Source organism: Diplotaxodon limnothrissa, linkage group LG19, assembly GCF_057381915.1.
Source record: "Diplotaxodon limnothrissa isolate DT_005_m linkage group LG19, D_limnothrissa_male_GT1.1, whole genome shotgun sequence".
Taxonomy (NCBI): Eukaryota; Metazoa; Chordata; class Actinopteri; order Cichliformes; family Cichlidae; genus Diplotaxodon; species Diplotaxodon limnothrissa.
This window is the reverse complement of record NC_140614.1, coordinates 9800567-9823477: the sequence shown is the minus strand read 5'-3', so window position 1 is coordinate 9823477 and position 22911 is coordinate 9800567. Positions and strand designations below refer to the sequence as shown.

Sequence of the window (22911 nt, the reverse complement as noted above, 5' to 3'; positions counted from 1 at the left end):
ATGGCAGATAATTACTGGCAGCCGGTCAGATCCGGTTAGCTACCGCAGGTGTGGAAGGCGTCAGTGCTGGAGCGCTTCTGAGAGTGCGCATCTCCGTCAAGACGTAAACAAACACATAGGGAGGAAGAGATAGAATAAACACAAAAACACAATGGGCAGGACTGTTAGAGCATGACACTGCCAGCCATTTCATTTTGTACAAACCAACTCTTCTGAGTTTGTGTTTTTCCGTCTGACCATCTTTTAAACGTCCTTATTCATCACAACAATAAGTGTATGTGTTGAACATGTGTTAAACAGAAATTCTTTTTTCTCACTAAAAAACAGTTCTGTGGGATGATTTGATTGATTCCTGTTAGGAAAAATTGTGGATAACAAAAACAAAGTGGGAGAGTATACAAGAGTTATCGAACCAGACACAAGAGCAGAAGACAAAATTTAATGGCAGTATTGGAAACTGAATACACTGAATACAAGGAAAATTCAGTCATTTTCATTAAGGTCTTATAGGCAGAGAGAGATTGAAGGTTGAAAACATTCATAAAAACCCCCCACACAAGTACAGATAAAGCATTAAAACCAACTAACTAAGATACATGCTGTATTAGAGGTCAAATAAGATTTTCTTTTGACAATTTACTTTTAAGATATGCAAAAAAAATGTCTTTATTGAATTTTGGGAGTATTAGAATACTCAGAACATTTTTTTTCTCCTTCAGCTTGAACCAGAGATCCCTGTCACCATTGCCATGTCTTCAAGACTCTTCTTCAAGCAGGAACAGCAGGACCATGGCCCTGCCTTCGATTTTGTCAAGGTCATATATTATGAGGGGAAAGCACACACACACACAACACACACACGTGCGCACGCACGCACACACAACACAGACACACACACACGCATGCACACACACACACAATTTCATGTAGTGGTTAGACGTTAATGACTGTGGAAGATGAGAATATACCACATAAGAGAAAGCGCCACAAAAAACCTGCACATACATACTGCACTCACACAGTTATTTAACATTCACTTCATTTTAATTGCTCTTTCTTGTTGTGCTCTCAGGCTCTGAAGGCAGTCAATGCTGAACTTATAAACCATTATCCTGAGAGTGAGGAGCTCTTTAAAGTCAAACTCATTGATGACAGCTCATCATCAGACTTTCTCAATCCCATGATCCATGGTGAGTTAATGATACCTCCAAACACACTTATTATTAATTCAAATAGATGGGTCTTATAAGGAAACCTCTAACTCTCTGACTCTACCAGTCTTTCTAAATAATTCAGGCTTTATTTGTACAGCACCTTCAAAGTTTTTCACAGATCACTGACAGGCTTACAATAAGAAAATAAAACAACTAAAAACAAAATAGAATAAAGTAGAATACACTTGAAAGTGTAAGTACTTTTAAAGCAAGTCAATAAAAAAAATAATAGATATAAGTAAGTAATAGTAACACTATTGCTAACAGTACTCCTGATGAATCTAAACAGTTTTGGGGAAACAGATTGTCCAGCAGACTTTTCATTCATTCTTATTTTCAGGGCTGAAAGATCTCATCACTATTTTATCTGTGACTGAAGATCAACTTGTGTGTGAGCTAAAAAGAAACAAAACCCACCTGTACCTGTCTGATGAACCAGGGTTGAAGGTTCAGGAAGCTTTGAGTGAAGGTAAAAGTGTTAAATGTGGTGCTAATTTTAAGACAAAGTGCAGTCTGTGCTGTTGTACATTAATGACTCTGTGTGTTACTGTGAATGAATGTCCCTACATCAGGTGTAGCAGCTGCTATCATGTTCACCCCAACAAACATCATCACAAAGTCTGAGAATCAGCTGCGTGTTGCCTTTGATGGCGACGCTGTCCTCTTCTCTAATGAGTCAGAGCTCGTGTTCAAGAGTGGTGGACTACAAGAATACTTGAAGAATGAGAAGCAAAATGTTGAAAATACAATGAATGGGGTATGATAGTAACACATTTTACCTTCTTGTCATATTTTATAACACCTCATTTAATTATATGATAGTTATGTTGTCCTTCTGCGATGTCATAAACAATATATATTTAATCAAAGAAAAGAAAATGTCTGTTAGATTACATTCAAATAGACTGATATCAACTAAATTATCCAAATGCACTTTCCTGCTTTGACCAGATTGTCATGTGTTGAGTCTCTGCTCTTCTTCTCTTTTCTTTATTCAGGGACCATTCAGAGGATTTTTGGAGGTTTTAATAAAACTGCAGAAAAAGTTGCATAATAGAGGCTTGTACAAGAAGTGTCCCATTCGTACCTACCTGGTGACATCTCGAGGGGCAGGCTGTGACGGCTACAGAGCTTTAAACACTCTGCACACCTGGGATCTGGAGCTTGATGAAGCTGTGTTTGTGGGAGGGGCTAACAAAGGTCCTACACTGCAGAGGATCAAGCCTCACATCTTCTTTGATGACCAGCAGTGTCACGTTGGTGCTGCATTGGAGGTCGGCACAGTGGCATGTCTGGTGCTCTCACCAAACTAACAATAAATAGCAATCCACTGATTGGATTTTATAACTGCTGGAAATATGTGAACTTGAAAAGTATGTTTCCATAATGCTTCATAAATGCAAATAAATTAACAAACAAACATCTTTATCTCATCTGTGGTCTGTTGTGTTTTTTCTGCAGTATCACTGTTTTTGTAAATTTTTAATTCTATCAAATGCTTCTTAGTAAATCAGCTGTTTGTGAAAATCAGCTGATGGTTTTCTTTTCACTTTTGAGTGAAAAGCAACAACTGAATCAGCAGATCAGACAGGCATGGCAGAAGTGATGAAAGCATTTTTGTGACATTATGTTCATAAAAAAATATTGTGTTATTATATTATGTAAAAAAAAAGTCTGAACTATGTGAAAGAGATGCAATAGTAGACTTGGATTTCCTCACACAGAAACAATCTTTCAGGATGTAGATTTAAAGTATTATTATTGAAATATGTTATTTTAATCAAAAGAGAGTAAGTAAGGTTTATTTATTAAGCACTTTTCATAGACAAGCAGTCACAAAGCACTGTACAGAAAGGGCTTAATTAAACAGAACTCCAGTTACCCAAACAGACAATACAGACAATACAAAAGGTCAAATGTAAATTAAAGTTTAAGATAAAAAAAAAAAGTCCATCTATGAGCTCGTCTATTACAGTGTCTGTGGTCAGAGTTACGTTACATCAAGTGTAGTAGAGATGAATTAAAGGTTAAGCTGATGATGCTTAGATTCATTCACTGAATTCCACCTTCACACCAACTTTATAGTGTCTAGTATAAAGACACAAACAGGCATAAACAAATACAAAGGCATTAACAGTATACTGAGTACAGAGGATGGAAATCAGCAACAATAACTCGTGAAAAGTACAGAATGTCTGTACCTTTGCGACCTCTGACGATTTCTTGCTCTGATGAGACAGATTGGATTATGAATTACTGATCTGCACGACGGGCACCTCTATACAGGAAGTCTGTTTCAGCTCCTTTAATGAAGATGTTCATATGAGTCTTACCCAGCAGGTAGCAGAGTTTAGATTGCGCTGATGGTGAGTGATGAACTCACCCAGTACTAATGTCCCTGTAGTCCAAGTGTCTCCCCTGCTTTCCCTCATATGAGAAGCAATGTAGGTCAGATCTTATCAATCACACCTGTTAGTAGCACCTCCCCTCTCAATTGTTGCACTTGGGACTATTTAAGAAGCCTGGAAAACAGGCCTCCAGGGACTGTAACCTTAGAAGGTGGAGTAGCCTGTAAGAGCTTTTTAAACTAAAACTACTCAATACTCACATTTGTCCCTTTACCCTTTCACATAGGATTAAGAATGTTCACAATTTAGACTTTAATTGCAGGACATTTTGTTAAAGCAATTTAGCAGGAGAAAAGCAAAAACAGAATTAAAAACAATAATCATCTCAAAAAAATAATCAATTGATGATCAAATCAACCTATTCTGAGCTAATGCTGATTCTCTTTTTATCTTTGGGAGAAGCATCGTTGTAGACGAGATGAGAACATCCAGGCCTACAAACATGTTTTATATCAGTTGTTGGGTTTATCTAAGTGCAAACCCTGCTGGAACAATTAGACAATCAACTGCAGCAGCAAAACAAGACACAAGACAGAGCTCTTTGTGTGATCACTCACGAGGGAAGCCGACTAAGGTCAAGCGCTGTTCCCTCCACTTGAACCCAGTCAACCTCGGCCGGACTCCTCGTAGCGCTTCTTTTATTGTGATTACAAGAATATGCATAGTTCCATTAACACGTGACAGTCTCAAACAGGCATGTGTGTGGGTGTGGGTGAGTAGTGGGAGTCTTCCTTGCAGCAGCCCAACTAAGACAAAAGACTGTTGTAACTGAACAGATACAGAGTGTGTGTTCCGCCATACCATATATCACCAAACAAGATGCGACCTTCCCATGCATGTGTATGAGGTATGCCAGACACCATAGGGAGTGAACGTCCTCCCATTTCATGGTACACAGAGTGCACACAGAACCTTAGCAGACCTAAATAAGGATGAGACATTTTGTCATTTTGTCAGTTATATATCTCTAAGCATAAATGATTATATGTTTCTAAGTGCAAATGACAATCTTAAGCTATCACTCTCACATCAGTGTTTGGTGTTAAAGAAAACCATATTTACATGAAAGCAGGATTGATTCAATATTCCGAATACAGTGGATCCCAAAATCTTCTCAGTTATCACATTTTGATTATGCATATTTGTGTCGAGAACTTTTGATCTGGTTAATGGAAAGACCTCACTTCGGGGGCTTCCGGTTCCGGGCAACTAAGGGATGGCAGCTTAGATCGTAGTCTCCCGATCACCCCAGAAAGTCAATTTACTACGACTAAAATAGTCTCAGTGAATTCCTGGATAGGGGAACGATGGCCACGAAACAAAAAAGAAGGAAGACCACTACAACAATGACAAAAGAGACAAATGTGTCAGTGCATGATGTCGTTACTGGCAAAGACACGCCAGGTGAAGCTAACACGGAGGAAGAAGTGACGAACAAAATAATACTTAAAGAACTGCGTGAATATTGACAAGAAATTAAGGCAGAGTTTACAAAGACAAACGCCAGACTGGAAGAAGCTGAGAGCAGGATCGAGGGAAATGAGAGGAAACTACAAGATATGGAAGAAGTGTTAACAGGCCTGCTGCATATGCAAGAGCAGCTACAAGAGAAGTTAACAGACCAGGAGTGCCGCTCAAGGAAAGAGAATGTGAGAATATATGGAATCCCTAAGGGCGCAGAAGGAAACGCAAAAACAATGGTAGCGTTTATCGAGAAAGCCCTCAAAGAAAATTTGGCAATCCCTGTCTCAACAGAGATGCACATTGAAAGAGCGCACCGGGCCCTGGGACCTCAGCCTCCAACAGATGTGAAGCCCAGATCTATCCTTATTTTTGTTTTTTATACTTTTATTGATCCCTGTGGGGAAATTCCTCTCTGCATTTAACCCATTCCAGTGAAGCAGTGGGCAGCCATTGGGCGCCCGGGAAGCAGTGTGTAGGAACGGTACCTTGCTCAGGGATACCTCAGGGTAGCCGTTCAGTAGATTCGAACCCCCAACCTTCTGATCACGGGGCCACCACTCTACCTAGTGAGCTATCCCTGCCCCTACACGATATGTTTCCAAACCCTGTATCCAGCCCGTTTGAGAGTACATTACGAAGACAACGTACGACACGGTTGAAGAGGCAACAGCAGACATAGCGAGGTCACCGTCTGCATCGAAAAGGATGACAAGTATCGGTAAAAGTGATTGAAAAGCCAGTGTCACTCTGGGAGAGTGACACTGGCTTGTTCGCACAGGGGGAGTGGAAGTCAGAAGAGGGAGAACTGTTTAGTGTTCACAATTTTATTTTTAGTTGGTGGCAATTTTTTTTTTTACTGTGTTTACGAGGCAGCAGTCTATATGAAGTGGGGGAGAAAGGGGGAAATTGCAAGGTATGAATGCAGGGAGAACCAATTGAATTAAAATAAATCCGGTCAAAAGAAGTAAGATTTTGTCTAAATTAAAAAGGGAAAAGGCACAGGTGGCCTTCCTTCAGGAGACCCACCTGAGTCAATCAGAACATGTTAAATTGAGAAGACAAGGTTTTAAAAATGTATTTTTGTCTTCATATATGGCAGGACATAGGAGAGGAGTTGCTATACTTATTTCAAATACAATTAATTATGAACACATATCAGAACTACAGGATGGGGAGGGAAGGTTTATAAAAATTACGGACAAAATTGAAGGTCTGGAAACGACTTTTATAAATGTGTATATTCCTCCAGGAAGCAACTGGGCAGTATATAAACAAATATTTGATTTAATGGTGAATTCACAAGGTCTGGTAATCTGTGTGTTAGGTGAGGCTGTGTGCAGGCAGGAATAGGACCCAAGGTGCAGACTCCGGAGACAGACGTGAACTCAAAAAAGGCTTTAATTTAATACTCAAAATATAACAAAACTAAAAAAACTCAAAACAAACTTAAACTAGAGAAATGACAGAACACACAGCTAAGAAAACGGTAGATCGCGACATGGACACAGAGAAACACAGGGCTTAAATACACAGAGGGAGCAATCAGGGAATGGGTAACAGGAGGGAAACACAGCTGGGGCAAATCAGGCCTAACGAGACAAGGGGAAGCAAAACCAGACACATTAACATCAGACATGGACTTTCAAAGTAAAACAGGAAACACATAACACAGACTGAACAAAGACACAGACTCGCACGCACTGCAACAGAGGGAACAGAGATGTGGGACCAGGGCAGACACAAACACTGACTGGACACGGGGATATAGCCACTAAGGACACACAGAGACGCGAACTAGACAAGGGGATACAGCTGACAGGGGAGACAAAGCAGCTAGAGAAGACAGAGACATAAACTATAAAACAGAACTCAAAGAAACCAAAGACTAGAAAGTATAAATATAATAAACTCAAAACCCCTGGGTCAACGACCCAGGCATCCTAACACTGTGGAGGTGATTTAAATATTAGATTGAACCCTAAACTAGATGTGTCTGGAGCATTAAATCTATTGATGGAAGAATGGGGATAATCGATGTTTGGAGAGAGTTGCATCCTAAAAGCAGGGACTACTCCTGTCTCCATAGGACTTATTCTAGAATAGACTATTTTTCTATGTTTAGTAGCGATTGTGCCAGAGTAAGGGAATGCAAAATTAAAACGACAGATCTTTCAGATCATAGTACCCTTTCATTGTCTTTGAGTCTAGAGAAGAAAGCAAGGAAGGTGTTGTGGAAACTGAGTTCCAGTATACTAAATGATCCAATATTAAAACAAAAGCTAAGAGAGGAAATAAAGGATTTTCTTGAATTAAATGACACTGGGGAAGTGTCACAAATTATATTATGGGACACCCTAAAGGCAGTAATGGGAGGAAAAATAATTTCATGTGGTAGTGATCGAATACTAAAACAATACTAAAAGAATTTAGATGGTGCGCTTATGATACAGATTTTAAACAAAATGAAAGTGATAAAAGATTTCAGTCCTGGATAGAGAGTGGACTAACAACATTCCGTTCCTTCACAAATAAAGGGACACTACCAGGGCCGTGCAGAGAGGTTTAAAGGGGCAGGTGCTCAAAGTTAAAAAGGGGCACATTGAACCAGGCTGAATAACAACAACACACATTCATCAAGAATCTAATATGGGCAACAAGGCAAAGCAAACGTAGCCGATGTTTTACCTGATGGGTACAATGTTGCTGTTGAGGGGTTGCTGTGGATAGTGCTGGAGGGCAGGGCTGTGTTGATCTGAGACTGTAGACAGTAAAAAGTCCATAGGAGAGATGGTAGCTGATTAAACAAGTGTCATGAGATAATAACAAAATGCAAAGATTGGTGACAGCGCTTGGAACCATAAGGCAACAAAAAACTGTGAGAAATAATTTAGGCTCTGCCTGTGAATCACTCTTTGCTTCTCTTCTTCCTTCCATCCCATCATTTCATATATCACTCTCCACTTGCTGTCTATCTGAGAACAAGGCACAACTTGCTATTGCAATAAACTATAATCTAATTATCCACACCTAACAACTCTTGCACTTAATCTATAATAAAATGATGACAGAAAAATGTTATAGCACTGCCTTTAGTAGCCTCACACAGCTCCTACTGTTTCCTCCTCATGTCCTTATCAGGCATGTCTGGACAATGTTATATCATGAGTAATAATTTTGAAAAATCCATATACATAAAACACACACATGCACGCAGAGTGACATTTTAGACCTTCTTCGGAATACTGTATATACTATGGGCATCACTGTGCTGATCCAGAATCCTTACATTATTATCATTACTAGAGCTACAATAATAAAGCAATGAGGAGGGGGAAGTAATAAATATGAAGTAATTTCATTATGATGATTCCATTTGTTTCACTATCCACTCTGTGCAGGGGCAAAGCTTATTACATTTTTAAACTGTAGAGATACAATAATTTCACTGCTGTAAAAGCCAAATTTTGTCTTATTTAAAATATAAATCTAATATAATCTGCTTCTTGGGGCGATCGTGGCTCAAGAGTTGGGAGTTTGCCTTGTAATCGGAAGGTTGCCGGTTCGAGCCCCAGCTTGGACAGTCTTGGTCGTTGTGTCCTTGGGCAAGACACTTCACCCGTTGCCTACTGGTGGTCAGAGGGCCCGGTGGCGCCAGTGTCCGGCAGCCTCGCCTCTGTCAGTGCGCCCCAGGGTGGCTGTGGCTATAATGTAGCTGCCATCACCTGTGTATGGATGGGTGAATGACTGAATGTAGTGTAAAGCGCTTTGGGGTCCTTAGGGACTAAGTAAAGCGCTATACAAATACAGGCCATTTACCACTTAATGTATTTTCTTTAAAATACAGCATGTGTTTTTTAAAATATTATAATTATAATAATGCATAATTATGTGGACATGCATATTAGATCGTTTTTAGTGAAATATAATCCCTCCAGAAAGGCAGGAAAAGCTCTGTAACTTACATTAAAACTAAATATGTTCACTAAAACGGTGACAGAGCTACAGACCCATGACAGCCTTACACAGGTAGCCAGCAGCTATGACCAGCACTACCTGTGCAGTTAATAAAAGGACAGGTAATGTTTGTCACGCTGTTGCACACACAGTACGCTCATTTGTTTCAGTTCGTCAGTTGCAACAAGACAGCTTACCAACGTGTACGTAATAAGCTAATACTCCTGGGTGCTATACACTACAGTGTACGCTGTACACCTACTTACTGGTTTTGTCGCATCAGTCTGTGTCTCTGAGTTAACTTGTGTTTCTCCTACAGCTCCGGACCGCAACAAATGCGCGTGCTCTTTGTGAGCTCGTTCCCGGCTCGTAACCAGCGCGTTCTGCTGTCAAGGGCGATCATTGGTTAAATGTGATCATGTGACTGATGCAAGCCAGATCCTTTCATTTAGCAAAACTGTGATTACAAGTTAAATATTATTGTTGAGGGGCACAGACAGGACTCCGCACGCACACACACATTAAAAAAAAACAAAACTTTTTTTTAAAAAGTTGCCTCAACAAAAGGGCACTTTGGGCACCCATCAGGAAAGGGGCGGGTGCTCAAGCCCCTCTAGCCCCCCCCCCCTCTGCACGTGCCTGGACACTACAGAGTTTCCAATCTTTACAAATAACAAATGACCTAAGACAAGTTGATTTTTTTTTCAGGTTTCTTCAAATGCGGGATTATTTTAACAAACATTGCAATATCTCAAACCCAAACTCGGTTGAGTGAGGAATTTCTAAGATAGTTAAATTAGCATATGTTGGTTCTCTGAGAAAGGCAATCTCCAAAATGTGCTTCTACAGGCAAGGAAGGATACTACCCAAAATATTAAGACCAAATGGGAACTGGAATCAGGGATGGGTATAACAAAGGAGAACTAAGAGAGGATTTGTAATTTTCATTGGTACTCAACAAGTTCCCTATCTTGGAGAGACCACTGTTGGAAGAATATTATTAGATTTTTCAAAACCCATCATCAAACTAGATATAAAAATGGGACAGCAGAATGCTGGAGAAGACGTGGATCAGAAGAGGCACATCCTTACCATATCTTTTGGGATTGCCCTAATTAAAAAAATACTGGCCGGGAGTTCATAAACCTCTGTGTGAGGTCTTTAAGATAAAATCTGATATTAATTTTGTAAATTTGTACTTGGGCCTGGTTGCTGGCTCGGTCCGGGGAGGGGACACAAAGCTTTTACAAGCGCTATTAGCGGCCAGCAAAAAAAGTGGCTAAATCCAACTCCACCAACACTTGAGGATTGGTTTAATGTGGTTTTTGAAATATTTAAAATGGAAAAATTGACATTCTCCTTAAAAATTCGAAAAGATAAATTCTACAAAATATGAAATAAATGGATTAGCTTTGTGTCCCCCATACACTGTCAAGCCACCGAGTTCATTTTTTGTTATCTCAATGTAGAACAAAAGGACTAAGAAAAAAATCTTTATTTTCTTTTTGACTAAATAATATCAGTGCACTTTATTGTAAGTCCTTTTTCAATAAAAAAAAAATTAAAAAAAGGAAAGACCTCGCTTCAACTTTACGGTTGGGAAGGAAATTGATTTATCAATTATAAATAATAGCTTAGTGTGGTGTATGGTGTATAGGCTGAGTGGGATTTAGTTTTTCCTGTTTGATGGATTTCAGTTTCTGATATTCAAGAAATGCATTCTTGCTGCTTTCATATTTTGATACAAGTTATCTCAATGAAAAACTTTCCATCCTTTATATCATATTCTAGATTTTTTTAAAAATCAGTTTCTTGTGCCACAATGAAAAACCAGATATTCCACAAAAACCATTTGCTAGTATTAGATTTGTCTAAATGCTGAAAGTTATTTTGATTGGTTAGAATTTGAGTGTACAGCTTTTTTTATAGATTCAGTTCTATCAGACAAACATCCAGAAATATCCAGGAGTAAACCTCAATTAAAGGAGGGTCTTTAATGCGAAACCTTTTGCTCACCATCAATTCATTCTTGTTTACAGGCCTGAAAGAACTCATCACTGTCTCATCTGGGAGGGAAGATCAACTTGTGAGTTACAGAGAAACTGTACTCACCTGTACCTGTCTGATGAATCAGGGTTTGAGGTTCAGGAAGCAGTAAATGAAGGTAAATGTGTTAAATGTAATGTGGGCAACAAAACAGCCTCAGGACAAGAAAGTAATAAGTTCTAATAGTGACCAGTAAAAAACCACCACACTCACTGAAAATTGAGTACACAAGGTTTATTTTTCTCTGAAACAGACTAGTCACTTAAGACATATTTCTGGCCTGCAATCCAAGGCCCAAAGCCACCACAGTCAAAGTTATTAGCCTGGTTACAAACAACAAAGGAAAAGGTGGTCACTGAGAAGAACAAGCAGTCAAGAACATATTAATCTTACATCTTCCTGAGAAAGGCTTTTCAACCACCTTGATAGGTCTTGCATTAATAGGGAGTGTGTTTCCATGCCACATCCTGGGAATTCAACTCTCAAGCTCTTCCTCTCCAGGTCTTGAACAGTTTCTTCTGGTCAGTTACTTCCTAAATACAGAGGAGATTTTTCCTCTTTAAACTCCCATAATATGCAGGTTCAGCACACCAACAGTTCCCAAGTTCCCAATTTCAACTGGATCAATTTTCTCTCCCCTTTCTAGAGAATATAAGGCATTAACTCACCCACTTCAATTTATATCAATATTCAAACTAAATATGCTGCTGGTCATTGACCGGTAATATTGTTTTGACAGACACCCATGTGTCGTGATAACTCGAGAAGGTGAAGTAGGATTTTGAAATTGATACCAAGGGTGTATCTACTTAGATGCTGCGGGGTAGCAGTAGCAGCCACCAATAGTTTTGGCTTTTTTTTTTTTTTTTCATTATCTTGGGCTCCCAGTAATCATGTAATATGATGATGATAATCTGTGAGCTGACATTAAAATATCCAGTCTTCCTTTTAACTTAAACCAAAAGAGAGAAAAACTAAAGAGATGCCAGTTATGTTCAGTTCTGACTGCACCCTGTCATCCATATTTAAAAACTTGTACACAAAACCATGTCTTGTCTTTATAACCGTGTATTGAACACAGTTAGCTGTACTAATAATACTCACAAGGTTTAAAGCTTTGCACCATAATATATAATTTTAATATAAATGTATCAAAATGAAAATAATGAAAACACAACACAATGATTAAAAACAATCTTGAGAGAATAACAAGACTTTCAGTTTTTTCATAAAGCAAATATATGAATTCCTTATGATTTTCAGCTGATGAAACTCGCCAATCATCCCACTGCTGCTCCAGCACCAGCCAGAGCAGCACCAGCAGTAGCTGACAGACCAGCTGCACTTGCAGCACTATTACACAAAGACGCAGAGAAATACTTATACTTTGTGCATAATACGTAAATATTACCTCAGTCCTGCTGATATCACAGTGTACTGTATTATTATCAGAAGGCATAGCATACATTTTCACTGCTATGCAGATGACACCCAACTTTATCTATCCATGAAGCCAGATAACACACACCAATTATTTAAACTGCAGGAATTTACTAAAGACATACAGACCAGGATGACGTCTAATCCTCTGCTTCTTAATCCAGATAAAACTGAGGTTATTGTACTCGACCCTGAAAATCTTAGAAATGTGGTATCTAACCAGATTCTTACTCTGGATGGCATTACCTTGGCCTCCAGTAACACTGTGAGGAACCTTGGAGTCATTTTTGACCAGGATATGTCCTTCAACGCACATATTAAACAAATATGTAGGACTGCTTTCTTCAATTTGCAGTACATGTCTACAATTAGAAATATCCTGTCTCAGAGTGAAGCTGAAAACTAGTTCATGCATTTATTACTTCCAGGCTGGACTACTGTAATTCATTATTATGAGGATGTCCTAAAAACTCCCTGAAAAGCCTTCAGTTAATCCAGAATGCTGCAGCAAGACAGGGACTAGAAAGGGAGAGCAGATTAATCCTGTTTTGGCTTCCCTTCATTGGCTTCCTGTTAAATCCAGAATTGAATTCAAAATCCTGCTCCTCACATACAAGGTCTTAAATAATCATCTTATCTTAATGACCTTATAGTACCACATCACCCCATTTGAGCACTTCATTCTTGCGCTGCAGGCCTACTTGTTGTTCCTAGAGTATTTAAAGGTAGAATTGGAGGGAGAGCCTTCAGTTTTCAGGCCCCTCTTCTATAGAATCTGCTTCCCGTTTGGATTCGGGAGAATAACACTATGCATTGAGTATTTCTTCTTATGTCACCTTTCTCACTCACTATGTGTTCAAAGACCTCTCTGCACTGAATCACACTTGTTATTAATCTCTGGCTCTCTGCCACAGCATGTTTTTTATCCTGTCTTCCTTCTGTCTCCCCAAGCAGTCGCAGCAGATGGCCCCGCCCCTCCCAGAGCCTGGTTCTGCCAGAAGTTTCTTCCTGTTAAAAGGGAGTTTTTCCTTCCCACTGTTACCAAAGTGCTTGCTCATAGGGATTGTGGGGTGTTTCTCTGTATGTATTATTGCAGGGTCTACCTTAAAATAAGGTGACTGTTGTTGTGATTTGGCGCTGCAGCTTCCAGAAGAGCCAACGCGTTCTCACTCCCAACTCGTCAAACGTGTGACGCATGGTCAGGCTCCCTCTGCTTCACTTATCAACGCGCAGGGTACCCCTCTCCCGTCGAGAATTGACGTGCAGGGTCCTCTCATTGAATACTATAGAGCTCCCTAAACGTTGCTTATTGACGACAAGAGATTGCCGCGGAAGAGCCTGTTGTCGGTATATTTATACATTTCCAAAATCACATTGTAGTGACGTATACAGAAAACAATCAATTATATAATGTAAGCAACTACCTGAGAAACAGCAGATACAGCAGAGAAATTAATTATAGGCTATTACTTTTGTATCATTTATTGCATTTATGGAGGGAGTGGTGTATGCTGGGTAATGGCACAGCTTGGGTGACTTTATTCACCCGCTTCAGCTGTTATCAGTACATACAATGGGCGTTATTAGCACAAATCAGTCCCATAGATATGGGCCATCTCCTGCTAGATTGTTCAGAAGGTTGTTCTCATCCATCCAGATGGAGGATCACTAACAGGAGCGTGGAAGACTCCAGAATCCACTCTGGCTGGAATCCGGTGGATACAGCAGTGTTTACAGGTAAGACCATTTAAACGGACAGCATTTATATGACTATTAAAAGTCAGCGAGTGTCAGTAATGTTAATGTGGTTATGTTAGTAATACACCGAGTGCTAATATAAGAGCTTTAAGATGCATTTGTAGATATTATTACGTGTTTTACCGTCTTTATGGTGCTAGCTTAAAGTTACGGTGTAAACGTTAGCTTATATTGGAGGAAAGCTGTTACTGGTTAAACGATGTTAGCACAGAAATATTAGCTTCTGTCATGACTGATGAAGTTACTAGTTAATAAAGTTTCCAGTAAAGTGATTAATCGCAGCCACAGACTGACAGCAAATATCTCGATTAGCTTCAGTGCATCTATAATAAATATGTGCAAGTTTCAGTGCTTCGTTTAAACTGTATGATACTTATACTGACCCAGGGTCAGTGTAAAATACAATCCCAGCTGTGTGAACAAAGCCTGGCTCCTTTAATTGTCATGATCCTGGGTCTGTTGACCCAGCGTTTTGAGTTTTAGTTTATGTAAGCCCTTCAGGTTTCCTAAGTTCATTTGTTATCATGCCTAGGTGTTTCTAGTTCTTATTATTTCCCCCTCGTGTTTCCAACTGTGTTAAATCTCCCCTGCTCTTCATGCGTTTCATGTCTGTGTCTTACGTTGTCAAGTTCGGGTTGTCATGTCTATGTCTCATTATGTTTCCTGTTTTATTGTGAAGAGGTCTGGTGTTTCTGTGTTCATCGTGTTCAGTCTTAGTCTCCCACTGTGACGTCATTATGTTCATGTGTGCCAGCTGTTTCCCCATGTGTTCCCACTTCCCTCATCATCCTCCTGTGTGTATTTAGTCCGTGTGCTTTCAGTCATTTGTTGTCAGGTCGTCTGCTCATCCATGTCTCATCCCCAGGTACCCATGTCAGTTCACTATGGTTAAGCTTTTTCATGTTTTGTTATTAGTTCACCCAGTTTAGGTTATTGTTTAGTTTTCACCGATGCCCGATTAATTTTACCCTCATTGCTAGCCTCAATAAACGGCTTGTTTTGTTTATCCACACTACGCTTTGGTCTGCGTTTGAGTCCTCCTCTGCAACACATACGGTCTGCCCCAGCCAGACCGTGACAGTACGACCTGACCACTATGGACTCAGCAGACCGCGAGCTTTACGCGCGTCGGGAGGCAGCCTTCGCCCAGCTGGAGGAGGAGCTCCGCTGGAAGCCGTGGCGCGCCCCCGACTATGAGCGGATTTTCCACGGGACTCGGCTGGCTCTCGGAGGTCCCAAGAGCTGCCGTAAGTCCCCGCCTGTTTCCAAACCTCGTCCGCTTCAGGTGGGAGTTTTTCGCGTGGCTACAGGCGCTCACGCTCCAGTCGCTCACGCTCCAGCCTCGTTGTCGCCGTGTTGTGCACCGGGGGCTCAGTCGCTCACTCCGCCGGCTTCCTCCACTCGAAGGAAGCGGCGCGCCCGTCGCCATAAACTGGACAATGCCGAGCTCATGGTGGTGAGTAACAATGACTATTACCCTCACGTCCCGTCTGATGCTAACAACAATCGGCTCACTTCCGATCCATGGGGAATTTGGATGACGACGTGGACTGGGAGGATCCGTTTTGTTTTACTCCCTCTACACAGGGAGGGATGAAAGACAATTCCCGCTCGCCTAAGCCTGCACATACGGTTAAGGGAAAGACTGTTAATTACGTTACCAGGACAAACACACTCGGTTCCGCTTCCGTCTGTTCAGGTTCTGTCAGGTCCGTTTCAGTTATCCCTGAGTCAACCCGCTTTGCTACCACTAACCCATGGATTTCGAAAGCTGTTAAAACTAGGACTGCAAATGCTAAGACTGCTAAACATGAAGTGGACGGCGGGTTCATTTTTGATAGATCCGTTTTTGTCGACCCTGTATGTGTTGACCCTGAGCCTGCCGTTTCTGCGACTGTTTTTTCTGAGCCTACTCCCGTTCCTGCTCGTGTTTCTCCTCCCGGGGCAACTCGGGCCCAGCGTACCTCTGCACCCGTGTCTGTTCCTCGGGTGGGGGAGACTGAGGCCCAGTTGGCTCCCGCTCTGGTTTCCAGGCCAGCTGAGGCTCTGACCCTTTCTGCACCCGTACCTGCTCCTCGGGTGGGAAGGGTAGTTGCCCAGCCGTTGCCAGTACCTGTTCCGGTCCCCAGGGTGAGGGCAGCCAGGATACAGCCCGTCTCCGCACCCGTACCTACTCCTCGGGTGGGAGTGGCTAGTGTCCGGCATGCTCCTGCACCCGTCCCTGTCTCTACTGAGGGCTCAGGAGAATTCGGTCTGCAATCCACACCGCCATCGCTACTGCATGCCTCTCAGTCATTAGCTCAGTCATTAGCTCTGTTAGCAGCCCGGTCCGTAGCTTACATTCCTGTGCTTCCGTTAGCCCAGCCCTTAACCCACTGTGCAGCTCAGTCATTTGCTCCATCACCTGCTCAGCCTTCTGTCCAGCCGGTGGTCTCTACACCTGCTGGTCATGCCTCGACAGCTGGAGGGCCCGAGGAGCCCGTCCAGCCTCATGCCACGTCAGCTGGAGGGCCCAAGGAGCCCGTCCAGCCTCATGCCACGTCAGCTGGAGGGCCCGAGGAGCCCGTCCAGCAGCCTTCCTCGTCAGCTGGTGGTTCCGGAGAACCACACCAGCCTCATGCCTCGTCAGCTGGAGGGCCCGAGGAGCCCGTTCAGCCACCCGTCTCCGCTGGAGGGTCCGAGGGGCCCGTTCAGCCACCCGTCTCCGCTGGAGGGTCCGAGGGGCCCGTTCAGCCTCCCGTCTCCGCTGGAGGGTCCGAGGGGCCCGTTCAGCCTCACGCTGCGTCAGCTGGAGGGCCCGAAGAGCCTGTCCAGCCACCACCTGCGGCCGCCTCGTCGTCGCCTGGTCCAGCTTCATCCGAGTCTTCATCCTCGCCTGGTCCAGCTTCAGCCTGTGCCTCGCCTGGTCCGGCTTCATCCGAGTCTTCGTCCTCGTCTGGTCCGGCCTCTGCTTCTGCTACGCCTGGTCCGGCCTCTGCTTCGGCTACATCGTCTACGCCTGGTTCGGCCTCGTCTGGTCCTGTGCCCACCGGGCCTCGGCCAGTACGCTTGACACTGGAGCACCGCCGCTGCCTTCCGCGCGGCCGGCCACCTGAACTGCTCCGTCTCCTTCGTCGCCGCCGCTGCCTTCCGCGCGGTCGGCCACCTGAACTGCTCCGTCTCCTTCGTCGCCGCCGCTGCCTTCCGCGCGGTCGGCCCCCTGAACTGTTTCCATGTCGTCGCCGCCGTTGCCGTCCGCACGGTCGGCCCCCTGAACTGTTCGGACTCTGGTGCTGCTGCCCTTTGGGTTGGCCCACTGGACTGATTTCTGGACTGTCCTCTGTGCTTCTGGTGGTAGTTTTTGTTTTGGCCCTCCGTCCTGGACCCCCGCCGCCCGCCCGTGGGGGGGCTTTTTGTTTTCATGTCTTTGGGCGTCTGGGATCCGCTCTTGAAGGGGGGGCTCTGTCATGATCCTGGGTCTGTTGACCCAGCGTTTTGAGTTTTAGTTTATGTAAGCCCTTCAGGTTTCCTAAGTTCATTTGTTATCATGCCTAGGTGTTTCTAGTTCTTATTATTTCCCCCTCGTGTTTCCAACTGTGTTAAATCTCCCCTGCTCTTCATGCGTTTCATGTCTGTGTCTTACGTTGTCAAGTTCGGGTTGTCATGTCTATGTCTCATTATGTTTCCTGTTTTATTGTGAAGAGGTCTGGTGTTTCTGTGTTCATCGTGTTCAGTCTTAGTCTCCCACTGTGACGTCATTATGTTCATGTGTGCCAGCTGTTTCCCCATGTGTTCCCACTTCCCTCATCATCCTCCTGTGTGTATTTAGTCCGTGTGCTTTCAGTCATTTGTTGTCAGGTCGTCTGCTCATCCATGTCTCATCCCCAGGTACCCATGTCAGTTCACTATGGTTAAGCTTTTTCATGTTTTGTTATTAGTTCACCCAGTTTAGGTTATTGTTTAGTTTTCACCGATGCCCGATTAATTTTACCCTCATTGCTAGCCTCAATAAACGGCTTGTTTTGTTTATCCACACTACGCTTTGGTCTGCGTTTGAGTCCTCCTCTGCAACACATACGGTCTGCCCCAGCCAGACTGTGACATTAATCCTGCATGACAAACCTCAGGATGCAGGTTATTATCACTCTTTCCTGCTGGCACACCTGTCACACCTGAGAGTCAGCTAGAAGCAGACTGCCAGACTCTGTAATACTGTAAATGATCAGTGACTCAGGTTAACACTAAACTTTAAACGGTACCTCTGTGTCTCTGTGTGCTGAACATTTAGGATTGAGTCAGGCTGCATCAGCTGAAGCTGTTATTTGTATATATCAGTATTTTTTTTTTAATTCAGGTGTGGGGAAAATACGTAAGACTGCAGTGAAGCGATGCACCAGATTAATCCCTGGCCAAAGGTATCGTACTTAAATCAGACTACTGATCCAGCCACATCAGCCTTTTGTGAGGTCTGTTTAAAGTTGACTTAAAATGAACTGCAGGTTCCTGAGAGGTGGACTGTGAGCACAGAAACACATGTTCATACATACAGCTGCAGCAAACTTACATTAATTTTAAATAGATTTGTTACTCTGATGTCTGTCTCTGTGTTAGTCCTCTGACAGACTGGTGACCTATCCAGGTGTGCTCTACCTATGACTACTCCCATACGGAAAAGAAATAGTAAAAACTTATATGTGATTACTCATGAAAGTGGCCACTTTCGCATTACTTTCATACATTGTTTTAGTAAGTATCCAAAACATACAAGTTTCATTATATAATTTTTCAATTATATCATTATATCTGTTTTCACACTTATATGCTTTTCATACAAGTTTCACACAAGACAGATACAAACTTTATAAGATTTATATATATCTTTTCCATATGGGCTGAGACAGGCTCTAGCCTCTGTAATAGAAATTTTCTGTTATTCTCATTTAAAGTATTTAAGTGCTTATGCATATGCTTAGTTGTGACACTGTTACTGTTCAGTGAAAGTTTCTAAAACTAGATGAACTTACTTCAGCGTCAGCAGTTTGAGAAAACAACTCCCTTTACAGGTGCTGATAAGGCCAAGGGCACAAAACAGCTTAACCATTGATCGGTTAGGTTTCATAGCGAGGCGCGTGAAGTGTGGTGTGATCAGTTTAACTTCCTCCCTCTTCCTTGGAATGCATAAAGGAGTGGGAGCACCACTTCTGTGGCAGAGCTGACTGTGAACTGTGATATTTGATGTGTGCTGGCTCTCCTGTGCGCAGTAATAAATAGCTTGATCACAGCTCTTTCTGTGTTGCAGACTTTATTTAAAAAATTCCACAACACCCCCCCACCCTCCCACTGTGAACATGAATTGAATATTCAGAAGAAAATGAATGGATAGACTGACATTTGTTTAAATAGTTCTAGAACTCTGAGCTGTTGGTGTGTCCTTGGATTGTGTGGTAATAATATTAGAGCCTGCAATCTTTCTTACTGAATCTCTACTATGAGTCATGTTACCTGAGATTAATTCTATGTTTACCTGTCAGCCTGGACGAATTTGCTGTGTGAAGGAAATTAAATTAAATCAGATCTGAACTGCGTACATTTAAGGAACCTGTTCATATTTAATTGAAATATGAACCAGTGATTTTTTTGATTGCTGATTCCAAGAGAGTCTTTGTGGAAATCCTGTTTGGCTTTTTGTTATTTTAATTCTCTTTTCTGTTTTCCAGAACAGTTCTCCACAGTCGCTGTCCACATGGGTCAGTGGGACTAAGAAGCACTCTGCTAATGTGTGGACTCTGACCAGCAACATCCAGCAGGACCCAGACAGCGTTTTCTATCTCCCAGCTGGAGTTTTTTGTTTGTCTATGATGGGAGAGTCAGATTTTTGTTGAGCTTCACACTTGCAGAGGTAAGTCAGTTTGCAGAGATCCCTCCCACCCTGGCTTTTATGTGCTAGATTTCTTATCTGAAACAGTAATATTTCAGTGACTGCTGCTTATACCACAGGTTAATACACTCTACTGATCCCTGATGGGAGAATCATCAATTTTGGCAACAAAGCCTGGTGGATGTTTGTTTACAGTCTGATGATGGGACATCATGCTCTGCATCTTCAAAGTTTGCCTCCTCATTATTATTCATACCCAGTAATGTGAAGTATGCTCATATCTACTATAACTGAACCAACCTGGTGCTCTTCATTTATGGAGGCTGTTGAGTCTGAATGTTGGATGTTGTGTATCTCGTGTTCTCTGGGCTTTGTTGTCCTCAGTCTTTTTACAGGATCAGAAAACAAAACCAGGAGGCGCGTACATGTTTCTTCTCCATGATGTTTCTTCAAATGTTTCTTCTGGATGATGATAAGACTGACACGGGATGCCACCTTTGGTCTTGTGATGAAGCAAAGCTCAGGAAGAAGTGTGATTAAATGGTACCCACATGTGTGCTGCTGAGAAGGATGTACAGGGGCACCTGCAGCCAAATCCAAGCTTCAGGTTAGTTGTAGTTGCAGAACGCTATAGACTGAGACAGCTGAGGCATCAAATGTTTGATTAAACGGATGAAAAAGAGAAGTTTCTTTCCTATAATTATCACTTCTTAAAATCTGTAGCAACTTCAAGTCTGTCAGCGTGCTGAGCATGCTCAGAATGTGACAATATATTTTTGTTCAATATTTAATTTCTTTCAGTTGCAATTGTTAAATGAAAAAAAATAAAAATATATTCTTATAATTTAGCAAACTAATTTATCAAAAAAAAATACATATATCTGTATTAGTTTTAATAAATTAATTTGACAGCTGTATTGAAAATACCATATTGTATTCATACAGAATCAGTTTGGTATCATTGTTTGTCTGCTCACTGATTGTTGAAGCTAAGAGCTACTTTGATCTGTTTAGATCTAAAGTATCCAAAGTTGAGCTCTAATGTTTCTTCACCCCTGTGTGTGTGATATGTGATTTCCTACATGCTGGCAGAGCAGAGCAGCAGTTTGTGCTCACAGATGGTGACGGTGTGGAGAGACGGTGGTGTTTCCTCAGAAGAACCAGCAGAGTCACAAAGGACACCAGTCCATCTCACCACCTTGACTTGCTGACTGATGCTCGTCTGCACTGCACAGAGGAAATCAACTGACCGAGGTTTGTCCAGTGACGTGTCATGAATGTATATTTGTTTTATGCTTACAGATGTGTTTTTCTTGACAGAGGCTCTGCAGAGGTTAGACAAAGAAAATATGTGCTTTACATTTTACTGTGATTTATTGAGATATTTGTTGCCTGATGTTCAGCAGGAATGTAGAAACGGAATCAAAGGGAGATGTTTTTGCTGTTTTTGTAATGATGTAAGTAAATCTTCAATATTATTTATTTGCTTGGTTATATTAGGAGTGTTTCTGAGTGAGGGGGAGAGGAGTCATCATCCAGGTAAAGTGACGTGGATCAGTGGATACACTTGTCTCCCCTTTAAAGGAGACGATCCAAGTCATCCTTAAATGTTAGTGCTTTCAAATACACAAACATTTTTAAAGGACAAAAATGAACATCCAACTTTGACTGTAATACAAAATAAATCTTTGCATGTGTGTTTTCAAACTCTCAGATGGGCAGCATATCAGTCTTGGACTGTCTAACCTGCAGCACTGAATGACCACCACACACGAGCATGTTCCTGCAACATTCAGCATCTGATCTGTCATCTGTGTGCTTCTGCTTTTGGTAAGTAGAGTTACCCAACTACAGTAACTCTAAACACATGCCATCCATTTCTAACGGCCTGGTTACTTCCTGTCAGTTACTTTAGAAACCATGTGGTCACCTGACCTAACACTGTTTCTTCTTCTTCCCCTTAATGTTCAAGTGTCAAATGTCCAACAGCTGGAGAGGAAACTACACCAGTGTACTGAGATGTTTCACCAACACGTGGCAGATGCTGTTCCTTCATGGTGACATCACCAGAGACAGCCCCGCCCACCTCAGGACCTCGCCATTGATCATAATGATTATAATAATGACAGCGAGCGGAACTAAGACTGTAAAAATCCACGACAGGAATTTTTCTTTCTAATTATTAATGAATAGTGAGAGCCTCTTTCTGTGTTTTGTCTGTTTTGGGGTTGTTGTTTTTTTTTTTACCTCATTTGTTACTAACAAAGTTCACAAACTCACACAGTTTACATTCTGTATGTCTCCATCTTTACCAGCCACACTCTAACTGCATTTAAGAAAATAATCCTTAGAAATCGTCGTTTTTCTCTTTTGTAATTGATGATAATTCAGTGAATATACTGCGCTGCTTCCTTTTATTGCGTCACACATTGCTTTAAGTTTTTCAGAGTCCAGTTATTTTTTACTGCTGTTTGAATTCTCTGTATGTTTGACCCTGTAGACTGTTTGATGGACTGCTTGTCTTCCTGTTTGTTACCGCCGCCTGTTTTTTAATAAAGATTTGGATTTCTGACTTCAACACAGCCTCTGCATGTCCTCCCTTTGTGTCCTCTTCCTCTGTGAATGTGTTGCATGTGTCACAGATTCATTTTATTAACAGCTTTCCCACAGTGAGTTGCATCAGCATTCATTCACAGCACATTTCAGAAGGATTCAGATTAATACAGTGATCTTATAGTCAGAATTATCCTGACAGAGTGCCACTGTAAAT

General features: G+C 42.0%; 1 protein-coding gene across 1 annotated transcript; it reads left to right on the top strand.

The window, feature by feature from the left end:
* On the top strand, nucleotides 1–2527 carry LOC146611697 (cytosolic 5'-nucleotidase 1A-like). The gene is made up of 6 exons (XM_085343542.1): nucleotides 1–24; nucleotides 720–815; nucleotides 1073–1190; nucleotides 1555–1683; nucleotides 1787–1971; nucleotides 2213–2527. Exons 1-6 carry the CDS (start codon nucleotides 1–3, stop codon nucleotides 2525–2527), a joined length of 867 nt encoding a protein of 288 aa, XP_085199668.1.
* The last annotated feature ends 20384 nt before the right edge of the window (nucleotides 2528–22911 follow it).

Bases quoted from the DNA above. Each gene is read 5' to 3' on its own strand.
- LOC146611697 (XM_085343542.1), top strand. From the start codon at position 1: ATGGCAGATAATTACTGGCAGCCG. The intron at 1,191-1,554 runs GTGAGTTAATGA...TCTTATTTTCAG, and splicing joins TCTCAATCCCATGATCCATG to GGCTGAAAGATCTCATCACT. The intron at 1,972-2,212 runs GTATGATAGTAA...TTCTTTATTCAG, and splicing joins TTGAAAATACAATGAATGGG to GGACCATTCAGAGGATTTTT.